Source organism: Prionailurus viverrinus, chromosome D2 (assembly GCF_022837055.1).
Source record: "Prionailurus viverrinus isolate Anna chromosome D2, UM_Priviv_1.0, whole genome shotgun sequence".
NCBI classification, from domain to species: Eukaryota; Metazoa; Chordata; class Mammalia; order Carnivora; family Felidae; genus Prionailurus; species Prionailurus viverrinus.
The window spans coordinates 17352988-17370218 of NC_062571.1; the positions used below are offsets into that span (position 1 = coordinate 17352988).

The window sequence follows — 17231 nt, forward strand, 5'->3', positions numbered from 1 at the left end:
CTTTAAAGACCCTCCATCTAGACTTGCTCTGCTGGGCCTCACCGGATCCAGAGACTTCTCCGAGCCATAGGCGGCTGCTCTTAAGCGAGGCGGACCAGAGTGGAAACGGCAAGGAATTTTCAGCCAGCCAAGCCTGAGTTCTGATCCACTTTGCTACTTGGCTGTATGGCCATGGGTGACTTAGCCTCCTAGAGCCTCAGTCCCCACCCCCCTTCCTGGTGTAAGCCGGAGATAATGATACCCACCCCGTGCCTGCCAGGGAAGGCACTCCGAAAGTTATATGTATTAATGTTAATATTTGTGATGAGCTGTATGGGGCAGGTGAAATTGTCAAGCAAGATAAGGAGAAGGAAGAGGTGCCTTCCAGGGTTAGGAGGCAAAACCGAAGATGTTTCCCTAAAATGTTTTCCGGGTGAGCACGCTGTGCAGCTTTGGTTTGGGGTGAGCACAGAGCGCCGTTTTTCCATCAAGAAGCTAAGGGATGAGTTTAAATGGGCTCCAGCAAGCCTTTGCTACATATAAGGGCATGTCTGCATCTCTGATCTGGACACTGTGCCCACACTTCTAGAGGAGAGAAACACTGTAAACCGTACAGGAAAAAACTCAGGGATGCCCCCTTCTAAGTCACGGAGGCCTGGGTGTTCAGTGCCGCTTGGAAACTTGGTCTTTTTCTTTTCTTCTTCTTCTCCTTCTTTGTTTGTTTCACTGAAGCCTCTTTGGTGCCATTAGAATTTGCACTGTGGCTGGCTGGCCTTTCACACTGAACTTTTACCATGAAGGGGGAAGTCAAAGGAGCAAGAAGTGTAAAAAGTATACAAATGAAACCCGCATTTGTTAAGGCTGCGAGCCTCAAGGAGGGGTGCTGCGCTTGGCAACTTTTTCGGAGGGTGTCGTGGATTGGGGAAGGAAAGGACGGCGAGTTCTAAATCTGATTTTCAGACTTGGGTGTGCTGAGACGTTTATTAGTACAAAATGTTTGCGGTCACAAACCCACTTACATGTGAGGGATGTGTGAAATGCGCTGGCACCACTGCCTTCTTCTGACTGAATTCAAAGAAAAGTTCTCCATTGCACTTGAAACTCTGAAGGCTTTGCCAGGAAAAACAAGGGTGTGGTAACCTGGAGGCATGAAAATATAGGTTCAAAATGTATTTGAGAGCTGAAACATTTTCCGTGTGAAAATCCGCCTGTGTATGCAAATGTTTGCAAGTGTGTGTGCTCAGGTTCGAGCGATGAAAAAACATGCATTCCCTCTTTGGAAAAGTCATGAGTAAGTACATATGAGAGGAAGTAAACTTGTAAGTATTTAACAGATGTTGGAGAGTGACTGTCATTTTTCCCTTAGCTTGGCGTCCGGCTAAGAATACCCGCATGCCTGCTCATCATTAAAAGGCCCTTGCCATATAAGGGCTCAGTGTCGCTGATAAGGAAAGATGTGGCCAAGTTCATTTTGTGCTCCAGTTCCTTAACTGGGTACCAGACTGAGCTGTTTCTGAGTCTGTAAACCCAGTGGGACTTAAAAGCAAATGGAACTGTTCAGTGTGGGACCTGCACGCTGCTCCAGGAGCAAACGCGCCCTGCTTTTTGCACTTGAACTCAGCTTTACAAAACGGGCTGGGAACGTGCCCTGACATGGCTCTGACCAACTTTAGCGCAGATGGGCAGAGAGACAGAAGACACCGAATTAGAGGAGGGGTACTTAGGAACATTGCCCGTGGGGTATTTTTGCCTGTGGTGGCTGTGTGGATTAATGGGACTAGGGGGTTTAAAATGCATTTCCCGAGACCTGGCAGGAGGTTGGCCCCAGACTAGTTGGTGGTCCAGGAGGAGAGCTGTTCATGGAGAGGGCTGGCTCCTAGACACAAGGGACAATGGATGGAGACGGGGGGTAGGGAGTGACCGTGGGTAGGCTGCCAGACAGAGTGGCCCAAATAGGTGACCCAGGTTTTTCCAGAAGGGCCCTAAACCAGAGTGAGTAGGGCACTCTGTCCCTTCCCACTTGATCTGTCTTCTGGTGTCCCAGAGGCCTCGGTAGCCAATCATGGAATGGGGGAGAATGCTCTCCAGGTCCCTCCAGCGTCCTACCCTCTCAACTCCCCCCCCCCCCGCCCCCGCACTCCCTGCCCCACATCTTCAGACAGACCTCTGATGGCTGGGTGCTTTGAGTGAATCAGCTCTCTCTGGAGCCACTGTCTGACCCTAGACGATGAGCAGGGACTATTTTTAGTACTTCAGCGAAAGATCACCGGCCTCCTGGCTTTTGAGGCCCTTTCCTAAGGCTGAAATAGGAGGACTCTGGGCTTTGCAGTCAATCTTGAGTTTTGGCTCCCCCAGCTTTTTGACCGGGGTGAAATCACAGACCTCTCTGAGCTTCAGCGTTCTCGCCTTTGCGATGGGAGTGACATTAACAGGATGAGTAGAGAGCGAATGTCCACGAAGGGCCTGTGGGCTTACAAGAAGGTGAGAATGCCATTGACCCTTGACCAACATGGGTTTGAAGCGCGTGGGTCCATTTATATGCAGATTTTTTTCCTGATCAGCACAGTCCTGTAAATGTGTCTTCTTTTCCTTATGAGTTTCTGCATAACATTTTCTTTTCTCTTACTCTCTTGGAAGAATACGGTAAACACACATAACTCACGAAATACGTGTTAATCGACTGCTGATGTGATCGGCAAGGCTTCTGGTCGATAGTAAGCTATTAGTTAAGTTTTGGGGGAGTCGGAAGATTACATGTGGATTTTTAACTGCACAAGTGTCCCTAACCCCGGTGCTGTTCAAGCGGCAACTGTATTAGCCAGTCTCTGTTTCCACTTACAAGAATCATTATTATGAAATAAACATATTCTTGCTGCTGCTAAGCCTGGGGTTGTCCAGTCAGGGTTGTCCAGTCAGAGTTGTCCACGTGAGAGGGAGCTCTGTCCTGGGGGGCTCTGGTGCTGTGCTTTGGGGCACGTATTTGAAGCTTTGATTTGCTCTGTCCACAGCCTGGCCATGATGTGGCCTGTCTCCGGATCGGCAGTGACATCGGCCTCAGATTGTGCCACCCCACCCTTTCAGCTACCCTGAAAGGCAAAGACATCACCTGTTTCTCTGAATACCCTGTCCCCCGTTGCCAGTAACATTTTTGTATCCCACATTTTAAGTCATATGTGACCAGCATCTAGTCATTAGAAACCTGATTGTGTGTGTGTGTATAAATATATATAGATAGATAGATATTTATATACACACATTTTTTTTAATGTTCATTTATTTTTGAGAGAGCACACAACAGAGCGTGAACAGGGGAGGGGCAGAGAGAGAGGGAGACACAGACTCCGAAGCAGGCTCCAGGCTCCGAGCTGTCAGCACAGAGCCTGACATGAGGCCGGAACTCCGGAACCGTGAGATCATGACCTGAGCCGAAGTCAGACGCTTAAGTGACTGAGCCACCCAGGCGCTCTGAAACCTGATTGCATAATGATGGCCATCGATTCTGGTGGCCACGAGTATGGTCAGGCGGGACTGCTCTGTGTAGGACTGCTCAGCACTGTGGCATCTGTGTTCATTTTTACCCTCGCTGTCTGTACAGAGAGAAGACCAGGGCTCAGATCCCCCTCCCCTTGGCGGGATGACCAGCCTGGCGCAGGAGGAGATTGGCTGCCTTTGTGCATTGGCCAGGAGGGGACCCGTCAGTTTTCAGTTTTTACTTCCCTTGGGACTCAATTCGGCAAATGTTTCTCAGCCTATTACGTTAGAAACGAGAGGCCCACTGGCTTTAGGACTGCTTAGGCTGCCCGTAATTTTCACCACCTCCTTTAAAAACTCCCCCCTCGGACGTACGATCTTCGCACAGTTTTCCACACAAGGCCGCCAGCCCCTCCTGCCCCCCATCCTGTCCCCAAGCAGCTCCTGTCAGAGAATCTGGAGCTCCTGCTGGCGGCATACGTCTCTCCTAGCAAAAGAAGCGGAGTGTCCCCAGACCTGGCTTCCATTCCGGCCATGTCACCAGCAAGGCGACCCCTGCTCAGGGCGTAGGTCTCCCTCCATGAAATGAGTGGCAGTCCTGGCTTGGAGCGACATAGATGCTGGGACATGCCCTTCTGGTCCCGTACGTGGTATGAACGGTAAGGCGTGTTTGCAAGCGGATGCCTTTCGCAGTCTGACTTCCCCTGCCATCCTTTAGCAGTAAAGTCTGGGGAATGGCTTACTCTGGGAGATGAGAAGGTCTTCGTTTTAGAAGGTTTTCGAGATCACTCAGTCTGCTTCTGCTGCTTCCCGTTATCAAGTAGGGGGGAGAAAAAAAACCCCCAAAGCTGAATGTTTGCGACCACTCCCAAACCCCTTGCCACCCGTCTCGCAGGATCTGGGTCACGTTCTAGGCTCCACACAGGGACCCAGCAGGTAAGCCTGGAAATTTGGTGTGTTGACTTCTCCCAGACCCACTTGTGCCTCCCGCCTCGCGTAAAGTAGGTGAAGCTGGGTAGGAAGGGTGTTGCCGTGTGCCAGCCCCCCGCGACCCTGATCTGGATTTTGCACGTTGCAGAACACAGAGGTGTAGGGCCCTGGAGCCACACAGCGCCACCCCCTCTCGGACAGCTGAGCAAGACCAGCCGCTGTGGGAAGGAAGTGTCCCTCCTGGGCACCCGCCTCTGGCCCCCTCCCGCAGGGATCTGGGGGCTGGCTGGCTGCCCCCTCGCCCCCCTCCGCCTTCACCTCCGTTTCTGGGGCTGAGCCTTGGCCTCCCTGACTCCCTTGACACCCTCTGCACAGCCTGCACTTCTCGGGCCTCTGGGGGTCCATGCCTTGCCAACCCCCCCTCCCCCACCCCTCTCGCTCTTGCTCCCAGCCTTTCCCACAAGTGATTGCGGCGGGGGGGGGGGGGGGGCTCCGAGGCCAGGGGGTCAGCATAGAATATCCCGGTTCGGCAAACCTGGCGAAGCTGCTGTCTGTGCTCAGCGTCCTCGGGGCTTTTTCCTCCTCCTCAGGGTGCAGGCTGGCCAGCCTAGGTTTTTTCTTTTTTTGTTGTTAAGTTTATTTATTTTTCTTAGTAACCGCGATACCCAACTTAGGGCCCGAACTCAATGACCCTTAGATCAAGAGCCACACACTCTGCTGACAGAGCCAGCCAGGCACCCCTTGCTTGTGTCTTTTAAAAAATTAACTAATTAAATTGTTACAAAATACGTAAAATCGTGTACCTGTACGTTACTGTTAAGAAATCCAAACCATGCAGGAGCAGCATTGTGAAGCAGTTGGTAGTGTCCTTCTAGAACTTTCCTCAAGTATTAACACCTTCATCAGGTTTGAGGTTGGATACGTGATGGCCTGACAGCAAACGTGCGCGGACCCCTCTGACCCTTCCCCTCGAGCAGTTTGGTCTTTTCTTGTTTCAGCCTTTGGCAGAAAATAAAAAATAAGAAACTAAAAAAATAAGGGGGAAATCTGAGAGTTGCTTTCTCAGTATTTGGGATTTGTTCTTTAAGGAAGGTGGAATGTGTAATTACGATTCCCACCTTCTGTCTGGTAGAGCCATGCATTTTTTAGAAAAGATGACAGGGTCCACGTGGCTTTTCGCATCCTGGGACCTGGGTTTCTGTGCCCCGGCTCTGGATAGGAGTTGAGAATGTGGCCCTGAGTTCAGATCCGTTTCCTGGACCGCGAGGGGGAGGCTGCTGGGCCTCCGCCTCACGCTTCCCCCTTGGGAAGGTTCTTTGCCGGGATTAGCACCTGGCCTGCTACCCCACGTAGGAGAGGAAGGGTACTGAGCAGGTGGGCCCTGGGAGCTAAGGGAGCCTGTGGTCCTCTCCCTGGCTCCTGTGGGAGGGTGTGCAGGGAAGGGGGGGGCAGAGCTGGGAAGCATGTGGGCAGGTCTGGAGTCCTGTCTCATTGACAGGAGTCATTTTCACACTCTCAAGAGAGTCCCTTAATTCTGGAGAAGAAAATCTTTTTTTTTTTTTTTTTTTAAATAATAAAGACCAGACCTGTCTTTTTTTTTTTTTTTTTTTTTAATGTTTTAATGTTTATTTATTTTTGAGAGAGAGAGAGAACAAGCTGGGGAGGGGCAGAGAGAGAGGGAGACACAGGATCTGAAGCAGGCTCTGTGCTGACAGCAGAGAACCCGACACTGGGCTCGAACTTAGGAATCATGAGATGATGACTTGAGCCGAAGTCGGATGCTTAACACACTGAGCCACCCAGGTGCCCCTAGACCTTTCTGTCTGTTGCCTTCAAGCTCTCTTCCACCTCCCCCTGCTCGCATTACCGCCATGGCACCCAGCTTTCGTGTCTGACTTTGTGTTCCCTGTGGAACCTGCCCGCTAGTTCAGTCCTAGCTGCCTTTCCGTTGTGGGGACTGAAGTTCTGTCCTTGCGTTTATGGAAACCCTCCTATCTCAGCAGAGTTAAATATATGACACGTCAGAGGGAAAAGCATCGATTCCATAAATAGATAAATAATGGTCCCTAAAAAGAAGCCGTTGGTTGAAAAAAAGCGCATATTTTAATTGTTCTTCTTCCTCACTCCCCTGTCTTTTTTTTTTTTTAAAGTAAACTTTGTTTTCTAGAGCAGTTTTAGGTTGAGAGCAAAACTGAGCAGAAAGTACAGAGATTTCTTGTATTCTCCCTGCCCCGACGTACACACAGCACCCGCACCTCCCTCCCCACAGCCCCGCTCAGAGTGGTGCACCTGTTACCTTGGATGAACCCGCACTGATGCATCAGCATCCGCCAGAGTCAGTAGTTCACATCGGGGCTGACTCTTGCGAGCATTCAGTGGGTCAGGCCAAACGTATGACAACACGTAGCCATCATACGGCATAGTTTACCGCCCTAAACATCCTGTGCTCTGCCTGGTCGTCCCTCCCATCCCCAAGCCCCGCTCTCGGTACTGTCTCCATAGTTTGGCCTTTTCCAGAATGTCACGTAGCGGGAGGCAGAGAGTCTGTAGCATTTTCAGATTGGCTTCTGTCATCGAGTAATACGCGTCGCAGGCCCTTTCACAGCTTGATAGCTCATTTCTTTGTAGCGCCGAATAACAACCCGTTGTCTGGGGGAACCGCGGTGTATTTATCATGCACCTGCTGAGGGACATCTCCGTTGCTTCCTAAGTCTTGGAAATTACGAGTGAAGCTGCTCTAAACATCCGCGTGCCGGTTTCTGTGCGGATGTAGGTTTTCAACTTGTCTGGTTGCATACCACGGAGTGGGATTGTCTCACCCGCTTCTACCGTGCTGCTGCTGACACGGAACAGCTCCCCAGGGACAATGTGCTCCGTGCTGGATGTGCCGGGAAGCCCAGACCACGTGACATCACTAGAGGGCCGCGACAGTCAGCGACAGAGGGGAGTTTCTTTTTTTTTTTTTTTTAAATTTTTTTTTTCAACGTTTTTATTTATTTTTGGGCCAGAGAGAGACAGAGCATGAACGGGGGAGGGGCAGAGAGAGAGGGAGACACAGAATCGGAAACAGGCTCCAGGCTCTGAGCCATCAGCCCAGAGCCCGACGCGGGGCTCGAACTCACGGGCCGCGAGATCGTGACCTGGCTGAAGTCGGATGCTTAACCGACTGCGCCACCCAGGCGCCCCGACAGAGGGGAGTTTCTGTCCCCTTCTCCAGGCTCCACCGGCTGAGCCTGATTTGTCCGACCTGTGGCGTCTCACAGTTTAAATTTTTTACCTTTAAGTCAAGGTGCCACCATCTGTCAACCAGAATCTCCTCAAATTCAGGGACTTCAGGAGCACAGTGACGACGTGTGGTTCCAGTGAGCACCTTGCCATGTTCCAGGATCCTGACACTGCTTCTGAATTACTCAAGGAGCACGTCTATTTCTGGGATGCTCGGTGGTTGGGATTCTAACTCCCGTCGGCACTGAAATTTAGCCAACTGTGCACCGTATTCCTACATTCTGAGGACGTTCTGACTCCAGCAGATGAGAGTGTTTCGTCCGTAACGGTTGCATACTTCTCGTAGGTATGCAACAGCGTCGTTAGAAATGCAGCTGCACTCGTTTCGTAGGTCATCTTTGAATGCATATGGAGGAATAAGGGAATGAATGTTTTCAAATGCGAATTGCATTATGCTGGAGCCTTGCAGCATATCAGGAGCCTGTTCATTTGCCTCGGGGGATTATACTAATGCGCAGAGCCCTGATCTCGCCTTGCTCCAGAGTAGGATGGGAGAGAGCTGGCCCAGAAGCCCCAGGCTTCTCGTGAGAGCAGCTTGAACCCTGGGTGGGTTTGGGAGGAGGTCCTGTCTGGGGATGATGGGAGCCACCTAGCAGTAGTGACTGAGGGCACCACTGCCCGTGGTGTGGACTGGGCATACAGAGGCGGGCCCCTGCGCCCCGGAGGTCCGCAGGCGCGGGCAGCCTGGGGTGGCCCTGTGGCCAAGTGCTCACAATGTGCGGGGAGCCTGGCGTCTCATGGTGAGCGGAACCAGGTAAGCCGCCCCATGGAACGGCGACATTAGAATCACGTAGGGAGTTGTTAGCGTTGTAAAACTGGGGCAGATGGGACCTCCAGGTTCTGCCGGTTGTAACAGCACCCTAGGGGACGCCAGTTTACAGTCAGGCCCGGGAACGGCTGGGGTACCGGCCCCCTCGAGGGAGTCTGGGGTCTGGTGTCTGTGATCAGTGCCTGCGTGAACCCCAGGCACGTGGGAAGGAGCCATTCCCATCGAATACCTGGGACAGGTGTGCCTGCCACAGAGAGGGTGCAGTTTGTTCGGGCCAAGGTGGCAGACAGGCCCCCAGCCTTCAGAGAGGCCCAGGGTGTAGCCTAGACCTCCCAAGTGCTGCAGGGTCTCAGAAACGGTTTTTCAGATGTTCCAGGAAAGGTGCGGCTTCCTGTCTGCTGGCCCCTAGTGGCCTGGCCTTGTGCGGTGGGAGGTCAGAGGCCACCTCAGATAGCCCATGCCTCCGGGTCGGCCTCCTTCTTAGGGTGGGTCTGTAGAGGACCTAAGGGACACCCAACACAGACAGTGCTGTCCACAGGTGCCATCGGCCCCACACGCTTGAGACGCAACGATAAAATTCGCTGGCCCTGAAAGCGGAAAGAAAGTTACAAAAGAATAAATGCTCAGTCGTGTCTAACCCGGTTCATTAAGAGGAAAGGTTGATATTTGTAAAATTTCACCATACTTGAAGTCAATTTTAAGTCCAGAGTTTCTCATTCTGGAATAATTTTGGAATAGTCATGACTTTTACAGAGAAATCATTCTCTGACCACGACTTTTAACCCGAAGACCATAGGTAGTAGCCAGAGGCACCATGGTAATTAATTAGGAAGTGCTGCGTTTTGACCATTCTTGACTTTTGTAGGGTTTTTTTTTCAGGGGGGACATCTTTTTTTTGAAAAATGGATTTTATTTTTTAGAGATAGGTTCTTAGCAAAACAAGTGGAAAACCCCTCCCTCCACACGTGCACAGCCTCCCCCACTGTCAACATCGGCCGCCAGAGTGGAACGTTTTTTACAGTGGATGAGCCTACTCGACACATCGTCATTGCCCAAAGCCTGTGGTTGACATTGGGGTTTATTCTTGATGGGGCACATTCTGTAGGTTTTGAGAACAGGATCCATCGCCACAGTATATGGTATGGAGTGTTTTCATTGCTCTTAAATCCTCTGCGCTCTGGCCTCTCTCGAACTCCAGCAACCACAGATCTTTTTACTGTCTTTGTGATTTTGCCTTTTCCAGAACGCATACAGTTGGACTCATCCAGTACGTAGCCTTTTCAGATCTCTTAATTGTGGGAGAATATACATAACATAAAATGGACCCTTCTAACCATTTTTTAAGTATACGTTTAGTATATTCGCACTGCTGTGCAGCCATTAGCACTCTCTGTTTCTAGAACTTTACTATCACCCGTCAGAAACTCCGAATCCAGGGCTGTTTGGGCGGCTCAGTCGGTTAAGAGTGACTCTTGATTTCCACTCAGGTCATGATCTCACAGTTCGTGGGATCGAGCCCTGCGTCAGGCTCTGCACTGAAAGGGTGGTGCCTGCTTGGGATTCTCTCTCTCCCTCTCTCTCTCTCTCTCTCTCTCTCTCTGTGCCTCTCTCTCTCTCAAAATAAGTAAACATTAAAAAAAAAAAAAGAAACTTTGAATCCTTTAAACAATGATTTCCCATTCCAGCTGCCCCCCTGGTGAGCTCTATTCTCCTTCCTGTCTCCGTGAATTTGCCTCGTCTTAAATAGCTGGCATGACATCTGCCCTTGGGTGACTGGCACATTCATTTAGCAATGTCTTCAGGGTTCATCCAGCTTGTAACCTGATTCAGAATTTCCTTCCTTTTGAAAGCTGAGTAGTATTCTGCTACCGGATGTGTTTGTCCCATTTTGTGTGTTCATCTGTTGACGGACGTTTGCGTTGTTTTCACGTTCTGGCTCCTGGGCGCGTAACTCGGCCGTGCGTACCGGCGTTCGAGCATCTGTTCAAGTGGCTGCTTCGTGAGATCATGATCTGAGCCGAAGTCGGATGCTTAACCGACTGAGCCACCCAGGCGCCCCTAATTCTTTTAATAATAGTAATGGCTATGTTTTTTTTTTAATTTTTTTAACGTTTATTTATTTTTGAGACAGAGATAGAGCATGAACGGGGGAGGGGCAGAGAGAGAGGGAGACGCAGAATTGGAAGCAGGCTCCAGGCTCTGAGCCATCAGCCCAGAGCCTGACGCGGGGCTCGAACTCACAGACCGCGAGATCGTGACCTGAGCTGAAGTCGGACGCTTAACCGACTGAGCCACCCAGGCGCCCCAATAATGGCTGTGTTTAACACCAGGTTCAAAAATCCCTAAACCTCTCACAGTCCACTTTTGCGTGGGTTGGCACGAGCCCACTCCAGCCCATGGCTGACTGTGGCCTCCGAAAGGGGGGCCCCACAGAGATCTTAAAACACTCCGGCCTCCATTCTTTTCCCAAACAGTAAAGTAAATGCCGGAGATTTTGTGCAAATATGCGTTCTGGTACTACGGGCAGAGAATAGACATTCTTTTTTATTTATTTATTTATTTTAAAGTACTTTCTCCCTTGGGAGGTGAACATTACGTTGGGCGAATATTTTCCAGCAAGAGCGAATCAGGGCCTCTGGGATGTCAGAGGAAAGACTAGTTGGTGCCTGTGCATCCGGGAGTCCTTGGAGCCACGTGGCGAAGAGCAGAGCCTCCCATGTGTTAATTTCCAGGGGCTGTGTGTCCTGTGGCTCTTGGTGGCTTCCCTTCTGCTTTTTGCCCTGCTCTTTTGGGATCTAGTGACTTCTAGGCTTCTTCCCGTGCCGTGCTGCAGAGAGGAAGTCGTTTCCAGAGAGATGCGGCGCTGTCTCTGGCACAGACCTCCCTCGTGGAGAGGAATTTGACTGTGAGGGTAACTCTGGGCCACGACCGAGCCCCCACTCCATGACATCCCGTGGTCTAAGCGGCAGGCGTGGTTTGGTGCTTCGATCGTTTCCGGTCTCGGGCACCAGGAGGGCTGGCGGGGGTGCCTTGCAAGCAACCCCTACAGAAAGCACGTGTGGGCATCCACCAGCGCGTGCCTGGCCACGTTTTGGTTGCCTGCCGGTCATCGCGGGGCTGGAAGAAAAGAGAACACTGTGTGTGCCCGCACCCCCACTCTGCAGTTCTGAGGCCCTTTTGCATCCAGCTGCCCGGGGAGCCTCTTCCCAGCGCTGGAGCGTGCAGCCTCGGCTGACATCAGGGCTTCCGCAACATTTGTGCTCGGCGTGTTTATTCTTGTCAGGCGTTTTAGTATTTTTATGAGCTCAGGATTGCAGAAATCTAAGGAATCTGCCCCTCGACTGAGTTTCTTGCTGGCCACAAACAAAAGACTGTTGACCTGACACCAAGTTGGGGAGGGTTCACGGTGGGACCCCCCTCTCTGTCTTCGACCCCCTTGGAATTTCAGCTAACATGGGCTGCAGCCACTGGTGACTGCTGGCTCACCAGGCTCCCGGCTCAGTCCGTGCTCCTGTGAGTCTGCGCTGCTTTTCCTTGCAAAGCCAAAAGCTGTGTTTTCATTTTGGCCGATCTCAGCCGTGTAGCTAATATTTAAGGCTAGGTCATAGCCCATGATAAGGGGAGTCCAGCTCCAGCATGCCCTTGGCCACTGGGTCTGCTCCCTTCTGTGCTCTGCCTGCGCAGTTAATCTCCACGCACCTCCTCTGTCCCCGGGGGCGGCCCCCCTGGGCTGTCCCACCTCGGGTTGGAAGGACCACGTTTGCCAGTGGATTTCCCATTCCTTTGCCCCCACAGCTCCAAATCCAGAATAAATGATACGTAAGTGCCACGAGCCTCCTTCACTTTCCCCACGTAGGAAAAAATCCTTCTTGTTTTATTATTCTAGGAGGAGCTTAGAGCTTCCTGAGCTCATAGACTTTGGGAGACTTTCAGGTCCTTTGGCTCGGCCGTGCCCTCCGCCAGCCACCCCCCTGCACACACAGGCTGGGCTGGACGCAGGAATCCCCTGCCGCTGAAGCTAGGCCTGCAGCCCCTCTCTCCTGTTACAAAGGCCCGTTGGTTCACATTCCTCCTGGTGGCCCACTTCCGTTTTTGGAGGGACAAGAGTTTGTAAACTGAGTTTGTAAACCTGGGGTTTAGCTGGAGCTCCAAATGGCAGGGCAGTGGCCCACGTTCTAGCTCATTGGTAGTTTTTGCGCTGAGAGCCAGGCTCATGGGGCCGATGCAAACCGGCCCAGAGGCTAAGGTGGGGACAGCGCTGCTCCCAAAGTAGGGCATCCGCAGACCCAGAGGGGGACAGAGCCTGATGGCCTAACTCTGGGGGTGGGAGCACCTATGGGGGGAGGACCTCTCTTAGCGGGGGTGCTTTAAACAAGGGCCGTCCCAATTTTTTTTTTTTTAATATTTATTTATTTTGGGGGAGAGCACAAGCGGGAGAGGGACAGACGGAGCGGGCTCTGTGCTGACAGGCTGACAGCGGCGAGCCCTCTGTGGGGCTCGAACTCGCAAACTGTGAGACCGTGACCTGAGCAGAAGCCAGATGCTCAACCGACTGAGCCACCCAGGCGCCCCCAGGACCGTCCCAATTTAAAATACTTTAACCCATTTTCAGCGTGTCCCAACATATCCCCAGCAGAAGCAGGCACAGAGGAGACGTTTGGTAGCACAGGAAGACGGCTGGGGGCTCGGAGGGGGTAGCCAGGAAAAGGCGATGTTCCCCTCATTTGTTCAGGCCAGTGTGCAAAACACGTTGGATCCGAGGTCAGATTCTCAGTTCCGGTTCTGGAGGGCACTTTCCATCGTGTGCTGCTGGGGACCGTGGGGGTGACTTCAGAGCTCTCCTTACCAGTAGGCACCTGTACTAAATGGGGATGTTCATTGATGTTGCCAGTCGGCCCTTTCGAGATCTCTGCTGGGCACATGGGTGGGGGGGGGGGGGCATGGATCCTCAGCTGCACTGGCTTTGGCTGGAGGGTTATTGCCTGACATTCTGTTCCCATGTTGATCGTTACAACAGCCCTGCAAGGGAAGCGTGATTCTCTTCTTCCAGATGAGGAAATGGAGGCTCCGAAAGCTGCCTCATCTTCCCATAATGTCTAGTCCTCCCAGAGCTGAGGCTCAAGTCTGTAAAGCCCCTTCCCCTTTCTGCTCGCATCCCGATCATCGATTCCCTCCCCCTCTGCCCCCCCTCCCCCAGGGCCTCCCTCCCATTCATTCACTGAGCCTCCTTTGGGTGGGGGAGGGGCGTGCCTGGCCACCTCCAAAAAGGTGAGAGTGAGGCCAGACTGAGAAGGTCAGCGCAGTCTACGCAGAGCACCCAAACATCAGGCTTGCTCCAAGCCAGGAGTTGGGATGAGTCCTAAGTCTTACTTACCCTGTGGCCTTGGGTGGATGTTTGCATGGGGTATGTTTGGGTTTGGGTTTCATATTTATTCTCGCATTTTTATTTCAGGACATAACTTGGCAAGATGAGCACTCTGCCCCTTTCTCCTGGGAAACGAGGGTAAGTTGGATTAAATTTAGATTTGTTTGTCCTTTTGAAAAAGAATGGCGTGGTTGTGTATTTTTCTTGTAGCTCTCGGTGGACTCAGAAGGCGGAGGCCCCACCATCCTGCTGCAGGTGATGCCCCCCTGCTGGTGGAAAAGGAGAGGAGGGGAGACCGTGGAGATGAGCTAGGAAACCTGTGGGGGGGCATCGTGATGGAATTAAAGTGGTCGCCCCTTGACCAGGACCCCGGCCGTCCTGGGAAAACAGAGTCAGCCCCATCCGGGGCTTTCTCTGCTCCTGGCTCTGCTGACCAATACTCAGCGCCTTAGTGGGGGCGCTCTGTAAAGCAAAGCTTGGAGAGAAGCTTTTGGGGGGGGGCAGGCGTTATTAAAATGAACTCAGGGTAGGGGCAGGAGAGGGACAGTGGCAGAGATGAGACTGCAGATCTATCAAAATTGCCTGCAAGAGTCTGCCTGGAGGCGTGACAGTCCTGGGGGCGGCGGGTGGGGAGGAAAAAAGGACATACACTCTTGGAAGCCTGTGAAGGTGATGAGGCAGCGGATACACATGGACAGGTGTTAGCGGTACAGTGCAGCTTGGATCGCTAACCCCTAGTCCCTTGTTCACTTTGATGGTGATGATGATGATAGATGATGATTATTGCTAGAGTTGATTCATGGCGTCAAGCTTAACTGACTTTGTCTATTTCCCCCCCGTCCTGCCTCGGGGGCCAAGCAACCAAAAGGCAGGTGTCTGTAACCCAACTAAAATGAGCAAGAGTCTAGAACGTTTAGTGCTGCGTGTCGGAGGGTTCTCCCCATAATGGGGTGACGAGGACGGCAGTGTGCCTGGAACGGGGCTCAGACTTGAGGTCAGATCAGGGCTCTGAAGTGCCTGTTCTTGCAGGGGCTTGTTGGCTGGGCCCACATTGCTCATCCCAGCGGAAATGGGCACGCAGGGGCCTGCGGAGAGGGTGGGTCAGAGCGGGGCAGGGCAGCGAGGGGGTCCACAAGACACCCGGGAAGCCCTCATGTGGGGGGACCTGTGTCCGAAAATGGAACATTTGACAGGGTTCCGGCGGACGAGGGCAGGGGGCGCTGTTGCCTACAGGCAGAGCTGCTGAGTGGGCCCCGTGTGACCTGAGCCGTCCCCAGATGGGGAGGTGCACGACCCGGTCCTCACGTGAGAGCTGGGAGGCGGTTTTGGAAATATGTGCTGTCAATGCAGGTGCATGCGTCCACCTGGCGGGTGCGGATGCCCGCTGCCTTTAGCGCACCTTTACGTGGGGTCCTGAACATCCTACGTCTGCACCCAGCATGTGCCCGTGTTTTATTTCCACTGCAGATGAGTAATCTAGGTCTGTGCAGAGGGCGGCGCGAGTGAAACGGTGTGCCTGGAAGCTGGGGTCTCCCTAGGGATCTGGACCCCGGTCGAAGGACATCCAGGAGCAGCCTGGAAACACAGTGGCTCCTGAAACCAGCGAGGAATCCCCTGTCTAGTGACACTGTCAGGGAAGCTGTGGGTGGGTAGAGACTGCATCGTCACGTTGGCGTTCAGCCAGGAGCCGCAGTCTTCTTTTTGGGCTCTCTGGTGAATAACTGAGGAGCACTAACCCTGCCGGTGATATCTACCGGTAACAGACAAATAGACACTCTGCAGGGTGGGACCAAGCAGCCTCGGACGCAGTAGCCCAGAAAGCAGCACAGACTTCCCCAGACCGGGTCCTACGTTTGAGGATATCACAGCGACGAAGGCACAGAGGTCAAAAGAGTGATGACGCCCTACGCTCTGCGTCCATCTCATGCCCCATGAGAATATCAGCTCTATTAAGAATTTACCTTGTGAAATATTACTGAACCTGCTATTTTGGGGACAGGACACTCCATCTGTTATTAACTTGCTGCAGTGACAGTCTGGGACAAGGATGGGCGGTGGTTGGAGCAGGTGCCGAGATGGGGCTCAGCCACCGGGGCCAGTGTGGGGCATAGGTGAACGAGAACGAGGACAGCTAACTGTCCCACATAGATCACACCCTGTGCTGGTGCTGAGGGTCCACATCTGCCAGCCAGGTCCCCCAGGCACCTTGTCAGTCGAGAAGCCTCTGGAAGTTAATCGGTGTTGCCCCCTTTGCAGAGAACCAGCTTACGTAACCAACGGGCGGGCTCACTCGGGGTCCTCACCTTTTGGTTTGATCTCTTGAAGTTGGACTTACAGAGTTTAGCGTTAGAACCTTGTAGAGACAAAGCAGAGAACATTCCAGAGAGCAGAGAGGCTCGGCTCCTCTGTTTGCACAAGTCAGCGTTGAGTTCTAGAAAGTGCCACCACTCACCTCCCTGGCCTGAACTTGGAGCGCCCTGCCTCCTTGCTTTTCGGGTGTTGTCACACTCTCCCTGAGGGCTGGTGAGAACCTCTTTGGAGAGCTGCGAACAGGAGGTGGTTTTAGGCGGCCCTGATCTCCAGGCATGGGATTCGGGGCCCAGCAGTGGGTTCTCTTGCTCTCCAGTAGTTATCTGTTGATGCATAACAGACTACCCCACAGCTCCATGGCCCAAAGCGGACATTTATTTGCTTATGATTCTGGGGCTCAGCAGGCTGGGCAGGGCTCCCCCAGCCGTTCTTCTGTTGGCCTTGTTCACTCACCAACTTTCTCTGCTCTGACTTCTTAGCCTGGTAGTCATGTCATCCGAGGCCAGGGTCAGCCTGACCGAGGGTCTTGACTGTTGGCAGAACTGAGAATGCCAGGAGCTTGACCGATCGTTGTTAACTCTGTGTGGGCTCCTCCGTTTAGGCCAGCCCATGGGGGTGCCACCCACGGAGAGTGAGCTGGCCCTGTGCTTGGGGGCCAGGAGTCCCTGCCCCAGCGGAACGCAGCTGTGATCGGGCGTGCCCTTGAGGGCTGGGGGCCAAGTGCAGAATGGTCTGTGGAAGAGTACCCCCTTGTTCAAGTCCTGCTTTGTCTTCCAGCCCAGCCCTCCCTGCCTGGGGCGCGTCCTTCTGAGACTGAGCTGCCCTGGCGCCCCTGTTTCTCTGCCCTCTTCCAGCACGGAGGGGAGGCTCAGAGGGAGAACTGCCCGCCCCAGCTGGGGGTGAGTGGGGCCGTTACCTTTCCCACCCATCTGTCAGCCTGTGGGCCCCCCTCGGTGGATTCCTTTCTTATGCTACTGATCTTTTGAGAGGAAGAAACTCAGTGCTTGGAATGCTCCAGAGAGGGGAGGCAGGGAGCAGAGAGGATTCTTGGCATTCCCCCGTGGGTCTGGGCTGGGGAATTTAGAGGAGATGTCTGCAGAGGCAGGTCAGGCCCTGGCGCTG

The 17231-nt window shown here is 53.0% G+C and overlaps 1 protein-coding gene across 1 annotated transcript in view; it reads left to right on the forward strand.

Annotated features, from left to right (window-relative positions):
- Positions 1–17231, forward strand: part of CD2H1orf198 (chromosome D2 C1orf198 homolog) — a 30823-nt gene that overhangs the window by 505 nt on the left and 13087 nt on the right. The window contains exon 2 of the mRNA XM_047825998.1: positions 13887–13937. Within this exon, the coding sequence (XP_047681954.1) occupies positions 13887–13937 (51 nt within the window). The remainder of the gene's footprint in view (positions 1–13886; positions 13938–17231) is intronic.